This window comes from Terrapene carolina, unplaced genomic scaffold, assembly GCF_002925995.2.
Source record: "Terrapene carolina triunguis isolate 2854851 unplaced genomic scaffold, T_m_triunguis-2.0 Scaffold247, whole genome shotgun sequence".
In the NCBI taxonomy this organism is placed as follows: Eukaryota; Metazoa; Chordata; order Testudines; family Emydidae; genus Terrapene; species Terrapene triunguis.
Window position 1 is genome coordinate 4378190 of NW_020664598.1, and position 17754 is coordinate 4395943.

The following is a 17754-nucleotide window of genomic DNA, read 5'->3' on the forward strand; positions in this document are numbered from 1 at the left end:
TTTGCATGAGGCCCAATTAGTGATGCAAACAGATCTCTTCAGGAGCCTGGAACCGTGTCATCTTGGCACAGCAACAAACCAGTGCCAGGCCAGTGGGCCCAAATCTTCCTTTTTTTGAAACCCCTAAGAGCACTAGCACTAACTTTTTCATATGTTGAGATATACCTAATCTCATAGAACTGGAAGGGACCCTGAAAAGTCATTGAGTCTAGACCCCTGTCTTCACTAGCAGGACCAAGTACTGATTTTTACCCCAGATCCCTACATGGCCCCTTCAAGGATTGAACTCACAACCCTGGGTTTAGCAGGCGAATGCTCAAACCACTGAGCTATTCCTCCACTTCACCCTTTGGGCGGTTCCACCCCCTCCTCCCCATCACCTGCAGCCTTGCTCCTCAGAGCTGTTCATATTGTCATTGTTATTTGTATTGTGGTAGTGCCTAAAGGGAACCCCATTGGTCTTGGTGCTGTACATACGCATACGGTGCCTTGCAGCATGCTGAGACCTGTTCATTCCGTGCTGAAGCAGAAGGAAGCCCAATAGGAGATCTCTGTAAACTGCACTTTGGCCTCCCGTTTTAGTCACCGAGCAATTTTTTCTTCCCCACACCATGTACCTTGGAACAGCAGAAGCCGTAATGGTTAATTATTGAGGGTGGGAGATAATCCTCCCATAGTTACCACTGATTACATTTTAACGTCTTCTACTTGCAAACCTCTGGCATTCCTCTGCAGTCAGCTCATTCTGACCTAATCCCACTGACAGATAGTGGGGAAACAGCCCTAATTCATGCCCAGAATCAGTTCACAGCTGTGGGCAAAATAATCAATAATTCCAAGACTGGGGGTGGGGCTGAGGCAACTGGGGAAAGAGTGGGCCCCTCTCCCCTTGCAAACTGTGGCAAGTAGATGATCTGGGTAGGGCCAGCAGGAAGGAACAAACACTAGAAGCCCCTGGGTTCCCTGAGGAGCCATATCAGACAGGACAGCTATGTGCAGATCCTAAACAACCATTGCACCCCCAGCCAGGGGATAGTGTTACTGTGTGATGCCCTCTCGCCAGCCACGGTTCATCGCTTCCCTTCTGAGGGATTCATTCCCATTTGGATTTACTATGTGCGGAGTGGACCTGGACATCAGAGAACACGGACCCTGAGTTGTTGGCATCTTCATGCCCCCAGAGAGAAGTTGCTATGGGAGATGGGGCTTAGACAAGCAGGAACAGATTGTCATAAAAGCCCCCGAAATTATCCTCCTCACTGTAGGGTGACCCAGCAGCATGGTGAATCCCAGGGGCCATTTGGGGTCCCCTTGCAGCCTTCCCATTCCCTTTGGTGGTGTTCAGTGATCACTCAGTGCTAAAGGCATTAGACAGAGCTCTGCTTTATTCCATGACTAGTTCCAGTCGGCCCCATGACAACAGTTGGAGCTTCTGCTGCGCTCCACCCAGATTTCATGCTGGGGCGCTCAGCCTGTAAAGGCATAGTCCACAATAGCACATCTCTTCCCAGCCAAAACAACACTTCAAACCCAACACTGACACACAGTTACAATTATTTATATCCAGCTTACTAACTACATTTACTAACAATGTCCAATTAGTCTTTGAGGTGCCTGGGCTTGCAGGCTCCCCTGACACCTCAGCACTTCTGCTCTCAGGCGGCAGTAGGTCCACTTGTTCTGGTTGTTCTATGTCCCAGAGCACCAGTATCTAACCTGCTGTGATTGTTTCCTGTCTCAAGCCTAGTTAAAAGAAACAATCGGTACAGTGGATGGAGGGGTGCAGCCACCCGATGAAACTGCTCCCTGTGGCAGTCACTGTCCTTTTATTGCTAGTGCCGGACTAGTGCCTCCTCCTGGGCTGGTGTTGTAGACACTGAGGTCATCTTGGTGGGTGATGTGCAACTTCCAGGGGAAAAAATGCTTCTCGGAGGGCCGTCTCCTGCCCTGAGATACCATGAGTTCGACATCCTGGTCAGAGACCAGACGGATCAAGTCACCCTCAGAGTCCCGGTAATTCAGAACAATGTCATCACGGTCAAACTCTCTCCTAGGAGAGGAAAAATGGATTCAAACAATGCCAGGAAGATACACCAATATGCAGTACAAGAGACAGCAGCCCTCTAAGGAGAACTCTAAAGAATGGCAGCACACCCAGCTTTTTGAAGATATTTAACCCTTCCCAAGCCAATGAATGAGAGGTGTCAGATTCTTAACAACAAGACTTCGCACTATCAGCTGTCCCCATACTGCGTTGTGTATTAACACTATACAGATATGAAGCTGAGGCCGGGGTCTCTTCGCCCTTCACTTGAACGCTGGCCTCTGCGGGTACATCTGCAGTAAGCCATTACTTATTGAAAATGGTTGCCAGCAATACATCTCACTAATGCAGGGGTGGGCAAACTTTTTGGCCCAAGGGCCACATCTGGGCATGGAAATTGTATGGCGGGCCATGAACGCTCATGAAATTGGGGGTTGGGGTGTGGGAGGGGGTGAGGGCTTCAGCTGGGGGTGCGGGTTCTGGGGTGGTGCTGGGGATGAGGGGTTGGGGGTGCAGGAGGGTGCTCTGGGCTGGGACAGAGGGATTTGGAGGGTAGGCGAGGGCTCAGGGCAGGCGGTTGGGGCGCAGGAGGGAGTCTGGGGGGCAGGCTCTGGGGGGCGCTTACCTCAAGCAGCTCCTGGAAGCAGCGGCATGTCCTCCCTCTGGCTCCTATGCAGAGGCGCGGCCAGGTGGCTCTGTGCGCTGCCCCGTCCACAGGTGCTGCCCCTGCAGCTCCCATTGGCCACAGTTGCCAGCCAATGGGAGCTGCGGGGGCAGTGTGCGGAGCTCCCTGGCTGCCCCTACGCGTAGGAGGTGGAGGGGGGACATGCCACTGCTTCCAGGAGCCGTGCAGAGCCCCAGCATGCGTGGAGCAGGGCAAGCCCCCAACCCCACTCCCCGGCTGGAGCTCGAGGGCCGAATTAAAATGTCTGAAGGGCCGGATGCGGCCCCCAGGCCGTAATTTGCCCACCCCTGCACTAGGGACACGCTATAGAGTTTGGTTGCTAGTAGACAGTGTTTCAAACACCATTACAGAAAGCCAGCTAGACTGCTAGGGACAGGTGAATTTGCAATTGGAGCAGTTAGGAGGCAGGAGTAGTATTGCCTACTGAATATATCTGTAATTCCACTGTCATTCAAAATTAAGTTATAATGCTTCTTCTACTATCCCTTTCAGAGGTTGGGCAAACATGTGGGGGATGCTACTCCAGCAGCTCCCAGATGAGTGGCCCAAAGAACTGCTCTACAATAAGTAAAATAGTTTATTGGTTTAATATTTGTTTGCAGTGTTGTTGTAGCCTCGTTGGTCCCAAGATATGAGAGAGACAATATCTTTTTTTTGGACCAACTTCTGTTGGTGAGAGAGATGAGCTTTCAAGCCACACAGCGTTCTCTCTCAGGTCTGTTGGTCTGCTGGTTTAATAGTGTATTAAAACGATTTAAAATTGGTAAATTCATAAACAACTCCTTTCCCCCTTGTTTGTTTCCTTTACAAGTAGGGTGACCAGACGTCCCAACAAAATCATGACTGTCCTGATATTTAAACATTTGCCCCATCGGTCGGGACGCAATTTGTCCCGAAATTTCGCACTTCGGTGTTTTTTTGCTCCGCGGGCGACCCGCCCCCGCCATGTGTCCTCTTTCTTTCTTTCTCTCATCTGGTCACCCTATTTACAAGAGTGGAAGAAAACTGGCCCCTGTGTTTGATTTTTAATATTCCAAGTTTTAAAACTATAGTGAAGTTATATTTCCTCCTGTTGCCGTGTCCCCAGCTTGTTATTTGTGGTATTGTCCATCACAACAAGCCAGCTGATGGATGGCTCAGTGGCTCGCAGGCCTGCTAAAACCACGTTGGAGAGAACAAGGCGAGTCAAGACCAAAGGGAAGTGTTAACAGAGTGCAGAGAGGTCACTGATCAATAGTGTTGTCAACTCTCTCAATTTTATCGCAAGTTTTTCTTAAAGCCCCAGCTCCTGGAGTCATTTGATTACATGGGAATTTCAGACCTCATGCTTGAGAAAATAATCTGAAAATGTGACCCTTCTCAAATGCCAGAAGGTAAATAAAAAAAACCCTCCAACATTTATGATTAAAGTCTCAGGAGTCTCAAGCCAATCTCACGATCTTGAGGGCCTGGACTCATTTCTGTAAGCCTAGGGCTGGCAAGCTTAGGGTTGAGTGGGGAAAAGCATTGGTGGACTGAGCTGGGAGAACCAGCCACGCCTATGTGACTGCAATGCCTGTGAGTTCCAGACACACTGAACTAGCAAGAGTGGGCAGCGATGTTGGGGTAGACTGTCTGTTCAGTGCCTCGCCCAATGGGGTCCTGATCTATAACTAGGGTTCTAGGCACTACGACAATACAAATCATAAACAGGGCAGGCAGAGACATCATCAAGACTTGCTCAGAAGAGGTGCACACTCGATGCTGGCAACACTTGTAAAAATAAGAGCATTTTATGTGCATTGCAGATGTCTCCATGGGTGGTGGCAATGCCTTTTCTCTCCTGTGTAGATGAATGTCTAGGGTGGCTGGACAGTGATGGCCCACATCCCAAGGGTGTCAGAGAAGAGGACTGAGGCTGGGAGTGTGTCCTAGAGTCCCATAGCTAGAAACAATGACAAGACTCTGCCCAGGTCCAGTTGGCTTGAGCACATGGGACCCAGTCATTGGGTCCATTCACAACAGACTAGGGACCATACAGAGTGGTACTGGGCCAGGTTGTGACAACTGCCAACTCTCCGGGATAATAGGGAAGAGTATATCAAGCCCAGAACACTGGGATGGCTGGACGGACCCTAACAACCAGGAGTGGGAGGAACTCAGGAAATATGCCTGGGAGTGAATCTCTGCATCCAATAGTGGCTGCACCTCCATCTGCCTGTACTGTACCTCATTAATGCCATGAGGTCCTTGAACAATGGGGTGCTGCTCAGGTCCTCTTCCACTGATATGTCCCTAGAAGAGGGAAAAAACAATGTCATCTCACATGATCAGAGCAGATCCCTGACTGGGCTGCAGGAGTCTGGGCATCTCTCCAGCAGTCACCTGAAAGCATCGTCTCCTTACCTGATAATGCTGACAGTGTCATCCTGGTAATAGCAGCGCAGCCAATTGATAGTGCCCTCCTCCGGGGGTAAGTCTTGAATGATCTTCACAAAAGCACATGGGAAGATTCCGGTGGCATTGTGGACGGTTCCCTAAGACAAGTGGAAGGAAAAGAATGACAAAGAGGACACTATTTTTGCTACATGTGATCTGCTGTGGAAATGTAAGTCATTTCCATGGAGATAGCCACCAGAATTCCCCAGATATGGTCATGTAAGAACAGCCATACTGGGTCATACTAATGGCCCATCTAGCCCAGTATCCTGTCTCTGACAGTGCCCAGTGACAGATGCTTCAGAGGGCATGAAGAGAACAGGGCAATTATTGAGAGATTCATCCTCTGTCATCCAGTGTCAGAGGTTTAGGGACACTCAGAGCACAGGGTTGCATCCCTGATCATCTTGGCTAATAGCCCTTGATGGACCTATCCTCCATGGACTTATCGAGTTCTTTTCTGAACCTAGTTGTACTTTTGGCCTTCACCACATGCCCTCGCAGTGAGTTCCACAGGTTGACTGCACATTGTGTGAAGTAGTACTTCCTTTTGTTGGTTTAAAACCTGCTGCCTATTAATTGGATGACCCTCAGTTCTTATATTCTGTGAAGGGGTAACTAACACTTCCCTATGCACTTTCTCCACACCTTTCATGATTTTATAGGCCTCAGCCATACCACCCCTTAGACGTCTCTTTAGTCTAATCTCTTTTCATTTTTGTTGCCTCTCTGTACCCTTTCCAGTTCTAATACAGTACATCATTTTTCAGATGGGTTGACCCCTACAGTATTCCACGTGTGGGCATACAATGGATTTTTATAATGTCATTATGATATTTTCTGTCTTCTCTCTTTCCTAATGGTTCCTAACATTCTGTAGCTTTTTTGACTGCTGCTGCACACTGAGCAGATGTTTTCAAAGAACTATAAATAATGACTCCAAGGTCTCTTTCTTGAGTGGTAACAGCTAATTTAGACCTTATCATTTTTGTATGTATAGTTGGGATTATATTTTCCAACGTGCTTTGCTTTGCATTTATCAACACTGAATTTCATCTGCTAACTTGTCGCCCAGTTTTGTGAAATCCTTTTGTAACTTCACAGTCAGCTTTGGACTTAACTATCTTGAGTAGTTTTGTATCATCTGCAAACTTTGCCACCTCACTGTTTTACCCACTTTTCCAAATCATTTATGAATATGTTGAACACACTGGTCCCAGTAGAGATCCTTGGGGGACCCAGATATTTACCTCTCTCCACTGTGAAAGCTGACCATTTATTCCTATCCTTTGTCTCCTATCTTTTAACCAGTTAGTTATTGATCCATGAGATGACTTTCCCTCTTTATCCTATGGCTGTTTACTTTGCTTAAGAGCCTTTGATATAGGACCATGTCCAAGGTTTTCTGAAAGTCCAAGTACACTATATCAACATAATGAGATGAGTGCAGTGGAAGTGACCTGATGTCGTACCTATAACAGGAATATTGAACTAGGTGGTTGGCTACAGAAGGACTGGGGCAGTGTATGATATACAAACATCAGACACTTCCCCATGAAGGCTGTCCTCTTATAGAAAGCAGAGATACCGTATCAGCAGACATCCTGCATGCTCCCGCAGCCCATCCTCATTACCTCCCCATAGTGTCCAAGTCCCCCCAAAACAGGGCAGTACAGGTGGGGCTGGAGGGCAGTGTGTCACAAGTAATGCAAACACAAGCAATCACATCTGAACAGGAGTTTCCTTCTCTTTTCTGTGGCCTGTGTGTGTTCTACTCACCTCTACATACTCTAGAGTGCACTATAGGCAAAGAGTACAAATGAAACAAGCGCCAGAGGAGAGGAAACCTAAAATCCAAACAGAGCCTAGAAAGGAAGGACCCTGGAATATGGAGATAGAAGCTTAATCCCAGATCCTCAAAATTATTTAGACTACTAATTTCCATTGAAATCACTGGAAGTCAGGATGAGGGATCTGGGCCTTAATCTCTCATGGACTAATGTCAGATGTACCCTGAGAGCTCAGAAACTCTAGCATAGCCTCAGTACCCTCAGTCTTACCTCTAGCCAATCTTTGTTGATCCTGCTGAGTAGATAGATCAAGTCTCCCTTCTTGAAGTTCAACTCCAGTGTACTGGTTCCAAGAAAGTCAAACAGTGCCTGGGGGAAATAATCACCATTTCAATGATAAATTCAGAGTTACAGAACTCTGCTTTCCTGCTTTCCCTGTCTGGCATATTCACAGAAAAAGGTTATTTCCCTGTAACTCACATTCTTGGGAGTATATTGCCTAATAGATCCCTGCTATTGAGATGCACACGGAGAGCTGGAGCAATCAGGAAAGCAGGGAGAGTTGGAGCAGCATGCACTTCCCATCACAGATCCAAATGTTTGTGCAAGGTCATATAGGGAACTGGAGCCCCAAACCCCTCAGATCCTTTCTGCTATTCAGAATAACAAATAAAGACTGAGCGCTCAGAAGATGGTGGTTCTCATAAAGGAGAATAGACACTGGATCCCCTCTCGCTAGTGACTAATATAAATAACTCTTTAAACAGGCTTTTATAAACTACATAAACGATAGTAACTATTAATAAAAAAAGGGTACAGATGCCATGGAGAATGACTGAGCCAAGAGCTGCTGTCTTCAGCAGTTGAAAAGGATCTCAAAGCAACTGAGCCCATAGTTTCGAATAGCCTTGCACTGAACATTCAGATCTGCCAGAGGGCAAAACCATGGCCCAAACAATTTCTGCTTTTGAGACAATTCCAAGCTGCTAGTGCCCAGGGATGGAAGTGTGCATCCCCAGAGCAGGGCAGTTCAAAGGCAAAGTCTCGCTGGAATCCCTTTGTTCCAGAATACATTCTGGGTAAACCTTTCCATGGCATTTCCCCTTGGCTGCAGCCTCCTTTCCTTTGTGTGGGGGTGTTTTGGTTGGCTAGCTCCCAATACCAAAAGAAAGGGGAAGGGTTGATGGGAAATCAGGACCCTGAGACGGACAGTCCCCAGGAACAATGGAGAGAGGCCAATGCTCCAGGTCAGCCTGATTGACAGGGCGGGCAGGTGAGTCAGGAAGCTGAGGCCCTGCAGGCCAGACTTGGATGGGGATTGTAACTCCGATGGGGCAGGGGTGATGCTGGGAAGAAGGGTCCTGCCACCTAGAGCCTGAAAGCATGTGGCCACTGCCAGAGCAAGTGTCCGACCCACAGCATCCCTGCAGTACAGGGCAGGAGGCCTGGGACTTGTGAGGAACAGACTGAACTTCCCTTACATTCCAGAGATGCTGGTTGTGATGTCCCCGTGCCACAGAGCGGGGTGACAGGTTTTCCTTTAACCTTTCCCGTTTTTCCTTATTTTTTTTAATTGATTGCTGTTTAATAAATTGTATTTGCTTTGAACTATATGTAATGATCAGTGGGTCAGGGATGCATCTAGTGCAGAGAGAGCACCCCGGAGTGGGGACACCCTAGCCCCTGCCCTAAGTGACCATGACAAGGTTGGGGGTTGAGCCCCCCAGGAATCCTGGGCCCAGCCTTGTTGGAGTTACGAGGACTCTGCCACACGGGAGAGTGGAAGGGGAGCCCTTGAGGTCAGGCAGGGAGCGAGGACTCAGATCCTTTTGCTAGCCCACTTCACCGGGGTAGTGTATAAGCCAGGAAAGTTACCCACAATAGCAGGACCATTCCCCCGCTTACATAATATGCAAGGCCTCTTGACTGGGGGCATCTCCCTGCGCTGGGCCTGCTGCCCAGGGTCCCTCCTCGCTCTCCCCAGCTGCTCACTGCACTCGGCTCCGGACAGATCCAGCCCCAGCCCCAGCTCCACTCTGCCTCCAGCTCCCTGGGCTGCTTCTCTGGCCCTGGTTGCTGCAGCTCCCCTCCCAGCACAGGTCGGCTCTGTGGGCTGCTTCTGTGACTCTGCTCCCATCACTGACTTGCTTCCTGGGCTGCTTTTCTGGCCCCTCTGGCTGGCACAGCTCTGCTCCCAGCTCAGCTCGGGCCCCTGCTCTCTCCTTAACTCGGCCCCACTCTGCCAGATCCAGGCAATTCCAGCTCACATGGAGGACCGGACCTGCTCCCCTGGCCTCCTGACTCCCTGATTAACCTGCCCGCTCTGTCAATCAGGCTGACCTGGAGCATTGGTCTCTCCCCATTGTTCCTGGAGACTGTCAGTCTCAGGGTCCTGATTTCCCATCGACCCTTCCCCTTTCTTTGGGTACTGGGAGCTAGCCAAACAGAACACCCCCACTGAGTTTAGTAAGGGGACAACATTTGTCTTAGAGAAGCAAGAGGATACCAACATATTCCACCCTGGGGCCCCAAAAAAGAAGTTTAGTGTCTCTCTTAAGACAGGCCTCCCAAAGCAGCTTCAGAGTGCAAGTGTCTTGGCAGAGGGAAAAACACACTTCAACTCAGGAAAACTCTGAGCCGCCTCTGCTTGCTCAAACAGGAAAGTGCAGGCGTCCAGCCGCATGCCCTGGAGAGACCCCACTTCCTGCTAGTGACAGAAAGGAATGCAGTCAGCCTTACAAATACCCAACGGGAGCTGCGGCTGAGGAAGGAGTGTCAACTCTTCTTTCCCAAAGCCAGGAAAGATTATTTTTAAATCAGCTGGAAACATCCAAATCGCCATCAAATGGCAGATTCAAAATCCTGTTTCAAAGTTTTCTACCCAATTAAAAGGGAAGTAGGGGGGGGGGGGAGGAACTTGCCATCCCCTTTGTTCTTCTCCTTCTTTTCCCTTTGCTCCTCCTATTTTCCATGTATCTTCCTAGATTTTGAGTGTATCTTTCCCAATGCCCAACTTTTCCCTAGGACTACTAGCTCTGTAAGTGTTTCCCCCTTTCACGAGGTTTCAGTTTATTGAAACGTTCTCTTTTCCCCCCAAGCCCCTCTCTCCCCATGAAATCTCTTGTCTGATTCAGCCTTGTCCCATCTACTTTTACCTTCCCTGTTTTATCTCTCTCCCTCCTTTCCCCCACTCTTTCACGTTCTCTCCCCGCCCCTTTCCATTTGTAAGAGCTTCCCCTTCTCAGCTTAGGTCTTGAGGACTGGATTTTCCTCGCTCTTCCAGTCCTGGTGATGAGAATGCCGCAGGCCCCGATTCAGAGCATTTAAGCACATGCTTATCTTACAGCAAGCAATGGGACTTAAGTACATACTTCAGGCTAAGCATGTGATTAAGTGCTTTGCTGAATCGGAGCCTGAGAGTGAGTCTGTGGATGACCCCCTCTAAATGCAGAAAAGTTGGCAGTGAGTTCTCTATGTTCTGTCATTTCTGAGATTCAGCTCATATTGATCCTCCAATAAGACCCTCCTGTTATTCAACTGAGAGGGGGGATTCAGTCTATATATATATATCTTCAGTCCTCTGCTTCACCCCACGCTGGTCTCTCCTACCCTTCCCCTCTCCTGCACTGGAGTGAGAGGAAATTCCTATCTATGCTTATTCCATTTTCCCTCCTCCCACAACACATGAACCTCTCCCAAGAATGGCACAGATGTAATAAGAGATCCCTGAGTGGAAAAGCAGCTTTGTTTACCACCTGCTGCATGCTGCACAGGGCACCCACCTCAGCCCGCGGGGCTGCCATGCGGTCAAAACCAGGCTCCTGGTGCATAATGCTTTTGCTGCAGAGGAAGGAGACAATGGGAAGGTAAACACCCCTTTCTAGTGGTAAGAAAAGCATCTGAATAGCACAGTCTTTGCTTCCTCACCCTCTAGGAGGCAGATGATCCAAGTCACAAGTCACTTTACAAACCACCAGAGTATCTGTGCACGACATGCGAGTCAAGCAAATAGACGCGGACACGACTACATCAACCCCAGTGTTCTCCGCTCTGGTGTGTCACAGCAGCAAACCCTCCCTGGCAAAGCCCTCTGCTGAGCACAGAGGGGAATTCAGAATCTTAGACCTCCCTTACCAACCCCGCTCTGGAGGAATCCCTCCCTCCCGCTGCGCTGAGCGGGGAAGTCAGACTTGCCCTGGAGAGCTAGTTAGTTCCCTTGGAAAAACCTCAGCCTTAAGAATTGTGTTAATTCAGCACACACACACACCCACCCACCCCCTGGGTTGAGAGGGGAATTCATTCTCCTGTGTTCTACACAGCGCAGCTCTCCTGTGGGATCCCAGCGCTGCTCCGGAGGATAGGCCCCTGCTCCGGTGAGGCATGGGGACCAATTGAGTCTCCACATTCATTTAAGATCTGATCCAACTGCTGTTGAGGTCAATGGCAAAACTTCCATTGGCTTCAGCAGTGCAGGATCAAGCCCCCAACCCTGGCCTGCCCACACCACACACAGCTCCCTACAGAGATCACCGGTACAGAGTCACTAGTGCAATGAGTGGGGCACCATTTTAAAACAGTGCCGATGGCCTTTCAGCATTTCTCTTGCCTTAGACAGAATGCAGCCTGAATACTGCAGGGTTTTTAGCTACTGAGGGTGGGAACAGTCCAGTTTACATGGCACAGACAAGCAGTAGAGTAGGACTTGACTGACTTATTTGGGGGAGTCCAAGTGTGTCCCCAATTCCCTCTCCCCAAAGGGCGCTGGACACAAGGGGCTGGACACCCTCCCTTCGAGCAGGCACCCAAGAGGAAACACATCAGAGGCTTACACTCGGCGAGTGCGTGGGCGAAGCCGCCGCAGCCCCTTCGGCACCTGCTCGCAGTCAAACTCCGACTGGTAGAAAAACAGTCGTAGGTCTTCATCCATCAGCACCCAGCTGGGCAGGCAAAGCAGCTTCTGTGTCAGGGGAGACAAGGGAGCAGAGTAACAGCAGTGGGAGAGATCCGCCCTGTATGTTACCTGGGTAATGGAAACACCTCTCCAATCTACCGACACACAGAGGAGGTGCATCACGGTCAGAAATCCCCCTGCTAAGCGGGACAGGGTTGAGCAGCTTCTGGTTTTGCCTCTATTCACTGCTGGCCTTGGCCAATGTGTTGCCAGTGTGCCTGATTTACTCCAGGGACATTCACCTTCTTCCTGTCATCCCCCCCACCCGAGAATCACAGCGATCCCTGTGGGGAGAGGGCAGAGCTGGGCAGTGGAAGGCTCCCTATCACTGCCTATCAGCCCATCAGCTGCTGCAGGCCCCAGTTAGCCACTCATTTAATACAGGGCCCATAATCAGCCTGCACATGAAGGAGTTCTCTCCCCAGTGTTATGGTGCCTCGGGAAAGTAGGGTGTCCCAGGGAGAGCACCATAAAGAGAGCCAGGTACCCCCTGCTGGGGTGGACATAGCTATCCAAGATGATTTCAAATGGGACCTATCCAAAGCATTGACTCTGGCCTGGTCTACACTACGACTTTAATTCGGATTTAGCTGCGTTAATCCGAATTAACCCTTCACCCGTCCACACTACAGAGCCAGTTAATTCGAATTAAAGGGCACTTAAAATCGATTTCTGTACTCCACCTCAACAAGCGGAGTAGCGCCAAAATCGATTTTGTTAATTCGAATTAGGGTTAGTGTGGCCGCACACCACCGAATTAATGTGGTTAAATTAATGGGGTAGTGTGGCCGCACACCACCGAATTAATGTGGTTAAAAACCGAATTAATGTGCTTAGTGTGGCCGCGCACAATCGAATTTATACAACCTGTTTCCCAAATTCGAATTATCTAAATTCGGATTAATCCCGTAGTGTAGACATACCCTTAGTATGCCCACAGCAACCTCAACTCTAAGTTGAAGCTTTACCTTCATGTAAATATTGAGGATAGGGATCCGGCTCTCTGCAATCTCCTTTTTCGCACCAACATAAACCTTTCCTGGAAAGCACAAAACCAACAAAACCATAAGAGTTACCAAAAAGAAAATAGGAAGGAAGCAACATGCCAGTAGCATCCGAGACAAGAAATACAGGCGAAAGGATTTCCAGCTTTCCACATGTCAGTGTCCCTTGCTGGAGGAGATCCCTCAGCCACTGCACCTGCACTGATCTCTACAACACCCATTGCTGGGAACTGGTTCTCACAGCCAGCACTCCGGCATCCTTCCCTACAATGAGCTCCACTAGGAGAAGCTTGGATTGGAATAACTCCTAAGGATGTCTAGGAGCAGACACGGGGCTGCATTCGACAACAGCGTACCTGGCAACACGGGGAGGGTGAAGGCAAAGGTGTTGCTTTTGTTCTCTGCCCCATATCTCTCCTCTAGCTTGCTATGCAGGGCGTAGAACTGGCGGTAGCGGCGGAAGATCAAGTATCTGCCGCCTCCTTTTGTCTTCACCTCAATGACAAACACCTGAAGGGGAAGAGGGAGTGAGGGTCACATGCATACCTAATAAGATCTACAGAGTGCAAGTGAGGCACAGGACAGATGCATATAGCCAGCCGTCCACTGTCTGGGCTGTTTTCTCAGGAGGCTGGAGTTGAAGGGAAGCCTTCTGTTAAGAACCTGGCATTTTGGGTGCTATAAAATAACCATGCCAGGCTGATTTTGCCTGTGTCCCCAGGTTTCCCATGGATCATGTCACTGTGACTGTTTCCTACCACGCCATCAAGCGAACAGCAAACCTGGGAGGATTTGAGGCATTAGATAATGCTAACGATAATACTTTACTCTCCTATAACACCTTCCATCAGAGGGCAGGACACCGCTTTATGGCTGCCATTTGACAGATGGGGAAATTAATGCCCCAAGAGATTAAAGATAATATTTTCAAGCTTGGGTGCCTTGGACATCTTAAATCCCCGTTTAGGCCCCTAATTTAAAGGTCCTGGTTTTCAGAGGTCCTGAGCATCCATAACTCTCGCTGACTTCAAGCGCACAAGTTTGAACATTCTGGCCTAGGAGCCTTGTCCTTGGTCATACAGCAAGTCAGTGGCAGAGTCAGAAACAGTGCCCAGATTTCCTGACTCCAGGTCCCCTGCTCCAACCACCAGACAGTACTCCCGCCGATTTCCCAAACAGATTGGTTTGCTATGATTAATGGACGGCCTGATTCCCAAGCATTGAACCTGTGCCAAGTGGCACCCAGACACTCCCAGGAGACTTAAGCAGATAGCAGCCAAGACTTATTGCAGCCGAGTCTAAACCCTGCAGTCCCTCAGTGAGAGATCGGTGGTCAATGCCTCTGGCAAGAGGAGCCTACCCAGCAGAGGGCACACTGAGCAGGCCTCATCCAGAGCTCACTCTTCGCACATCTCACGCCCCTCTTTCCTCCCGTTCTCCTCCCTGGTGCTCCAGTGATTCACTGTCCAGATCTGACATCCTCTTCTGTGGAGGAGGGAGCTTCCTAATTTGCACGTGCCAGGATAGGCTATTCCCTGTCAGACTCTCTATCCCCCTATCCCCACTGAATCTCCTAAACAAGGCTATGGAAAGACTTAGGAGACAGGCAGTGCCAAAGAGCCCATCACTGTCAGGCCACACCCACAGGTACTTGGATTGTCAGGGTGCACCTGTGACAGACACCGCCCCATTCCAGAGGAAGGCAGGCCCCACCCAACAACATGGAGACCGGAAGGCTGCATAGACAGCAGGTCATGCCTAGCGGCATCAGGCCAGGCAGGTTGCATCCTATTTCCCTGACCCAATGCTGAGCCAGTCACGCCTGTGAGCACATGGAGAGTCTCTCTCTTACATAGTAACTGGTGAAGCCGCTCTTCTCTTGGGCATCTGCAATGTTAGCGGAGACAGGCACCTCATTTGGCAGCTGGTCAAAGTCACTGAAAGGCAAGAGAAAAAAAGAGCTGGGTTACTCCAGCTGGTGTTGGCCTTTGGCACAAGCAAACTAATGGCTCCATGTAAGCTCTGCAACTCCTGGGCTGGTCCTATCTCCCTCGCAGGCAGTAGAGCCAGGTTGGGGAGGCAACATCTTGCTGCCAGGCACCAGACAGCAACAGAAGCAAGAAGAAGGCAACTCATGCCCCGATTTCTCTCTTTCTGGAAGCCTGTGCCCCCACAAACTGCAAGGATGACTGTATAGACATCTGAGGTCTGATTTTCAGGGGCATTGAATATGTACAACTCCAACTGAAGTCAGTGAGAGCTGTGGGTACACAGTGAGTCTGAAAATCAGCCCCCATGCTCTAAGGTCCAGCGACACCAGCAGGGCTACACACCAAAGGGTCTGGGTTAGCGCACTTTTGCTGGCAGATAACATTGTCCCGGGGCACTTCTTGACCATCCTAGTGTCTAGAAAACTTGGTGTAAGGGGACTGTTGGCCCCTTTCTGAAACTTAGTGGGGTTTTTGGTTGGCCCTCTCCCAGGATCAAAAGAAAGGGGAAAGGCTGATGAGGAATCAAGACCCTGAGATTGACAGTCCTCAGGGCCAGTGAGGAGAGGCCAATGCTCCAGGTCAGCCTGATTGATGAGGCAGGCAGGCCAATGAGAGAGTCAGGAGCATGGGGTCCCGTCCTTCTCAGTGTGAGCTGGAGCTGCCTGTCCAGAAGGGCAGAGCTAAGGAGAGAGCAGCCGCCAGAGCCAGAGAGGGGTTAGAGGAGCAGCCTGGGGAGCTGAGCTGGAGGCAGAGCACTAGCAGGGCTGGGGCTGGGGCAGTCCAGAGCCGGGTGCAGTGAGCAGCTGGGGAGAGCGAGGGGGACCCTAGGCAGCAGGGAGAAACCCTCAGCCAAGACGCTCTGCACACCAGACTTGGAGGGGGATCCTAACCCCGACAAGGGGGGCTGATGCTGAGAAGGGTCCTGCTGTCTACAGCTTGAGTGCATGTGGCCACTGCCAGAGCAAGTATCTGACCTGCAGCATCCCTGCAGCACAGCCAGGGCCTGGGACGTGTGAGGAACAGACTGAACTGCCCTGACATTCCAAAGACACTGTTTGTGACGTCCCCATGCCACAGAGTGGGGTGACAGGTTTTCCTTTAACCTTTCCCATTTCTTACTTAATTCTTTTTAATTGATTGCTGTTTAATAAACTGTATTTGCTTTGAACTATATGCAATGGTCAGTGGGTCAGGGAAGCATCCAGAGCGGAAAGAGCACCCCAGAGTGGGGACACCCTAGCCCCCCATGAATCTTGGGCCCAGCCTTGTTGGGGTTACGAGGACTCTGCCACACAGCAGAGTGGAAGGGGAGCCCGTGAGGTCAGGCAGGCCTCTGGGTAAAGGGAGTGGGGGCGAGGACTCAGATCCTTCTGCTAGCTAAGTCCACTGGGGTAGTGTATAAGCCAGGAAAGTTCCTTACAATAGCGGGACCATTCCCACACTTACATTAGGATAATAATTATAGACCAGTCTGTCTTGGCCTAAGGTGAGCATGGGCACCTATCTCACTTTTGTCTGTATACACAATAAATAGTAATGGGCTCACAGGTCTGACCAGACCATTTTCACCTTATTTTCAGGCCCTTCTCTGCCCAACCCCCTTGATAAAAAACAGAGACGCGCAAATTCATTTGCCTCAGTCACATGCCACCATGTGAGAGCTCTGTGTGTTAATCCTGAAGTAAAAGTGCTGGAGGAGGAAGTGGAGGAGCAGTGGGAATGGGGAAAAAGGTGGTTTCCAGTTCTAGCAAATGGAATATTTTCCCACTCAGCAAAGACTATGGAAGGGGGATCAATTCATCCTTCCGCCATCAGACCCCAGAACAAGGGGCCTCTGGTGGTGGAGAATCCACCCAGAAGGGCGTTGTAGTGATGGAAGTTGCCCACAATCCCTTGCTCTTCTGGAGTTAGTCAGCACCACTCCAAATTTGGGAGGTGCCACCACTTGCTGTTAGAGCAGCCATGGGATGTACCAATGCTGTCCCAGCCTGCCTTTGCTGTGGAGCCCCAGCTGCAGTTTAAAATTACCCTCCCCTGGTGGAACTGCAGGGAGGACAAAGAGGCAAATACCCGCTGCCCTCCCTGGATGGGAAGCTTTCCATGGGGCCCCTGATAGCACCAGGGGGGCTATTCCTATTTAAAAACTGAGGGCTCCCACACACACAAAGGAAGCCCAATGTTTTGGTGGCTGCAGCCACACCCGGGCAGTGTCTCTTCAAAAAGGCCTGTGTCCAAGCAAAAGGGAAGGAGCAGAGTGGTAACGCAGTGTGTCTGGGGAACTCACCTCTTGTCTCGCAGCTGACGGGGAAGAGACATCCTTTCAGCTCCTTGGTGTCCAGGTGAACCACAGAAAGGACCAGCCCGTTCTCTCCTCTAGTGGACTGGGAGCAAACAGGGCCTCACCCTGTGGCTCTGTTAGTCTGGATGTACTGGGAACCCTCTGCAGGGCCTCAGGGATCTCACTCTGAATACATCACTGTTAGCCTGTCATTTCCCGCCCCCACCAGATTGAGGAAGTGCTACAGAAAGAGAGCCCATAAGCAGGGCAGCTTTGTGATTGCAGCGTGTGTGGCGAAACTGGCCTCCCCCCCCAGGTTAGGGAAGTGAAAGGCAGACTGTCAAATGGGAACGATGAGCCTGACTCTCTACTGCCAGGTACCACACAGAAACTGCGGCCCCTGTGCAAAGGGACCGTCACAAGCTACCAGGCCGGTAGCATTTTACACTCTCTTTGCACTGGTGTCCCTGCCTGCAGAGTGCAGAGCAGTGGAGAATCAGGCCCAATAAAAACACCAGGGCAAGGCTGACGGCATCGTGCAGAAATCTGGATCTCAGGGACTGGCAAAAAGCAGTTCATCTCCCCACCCCCCG

General features: G+C 50.3%; 1 protein-coding gene across 1 annotated transcript; it reads right to left on the minus strand.

Moving 5' to 3' along the window:
• Positions 1-1389: 1389 nt before the first annotated feature.
• NCF4 (neutrophil cytosolic factor 4) lies at positions 1390-17292 on the minus strand. The gene is made up of 10 exons (XM_024217372.2): positions 17168-17292; positions 14745-14829; positions 13249-13402; positions 12857-12927; positions 11767-11894; positions 10720-10777; positions 7208-7306; positions 5115-5245; positions 4938-5003; positions 1390-2050 (listed from the first exon to the last, which is right to left on the minus strand). The coding sequence occupies exons 1-10, from the start codon at positions 17197-17199 to the stop codon at positions 1816-1818; spliced, it is 1059 nt and encodes a 352-aa protein (XP_024073140.2). The 5' UTR covers positions 17200-17292; the 3' UTR covers positions 1390-1815.
• Positions 17293-17754: the final 462 nt, after the last annotated feature.

What these genes read in the sequence shown, in the direction of transcription:
- NCF4 (XM_024217372.2), bottom strand. Translation starts at nt 17,199, where the DNA reads ATGTCTCTTCCCCGTCAGCTGCGAGACAAGAG. An exon ending in GCGGCTTCACCAGTTACTAT is followed by an intron (nt 13,403 to 14,744) that starts GTAAGAGAGAGA and finishes CTTCCCCTTCAG; the next exon opens with GTGTTTGTCATTGAGGTGAA. An exon ending in TCCTCAATATTTACATGAAG is followed by an intron (nt 11,895 to 12,856) that starts GTAAAGCTTCAA and finishes CCCCTGACACAG; the next exon opens with AAGCTGCTTTGCCTGCCCAG.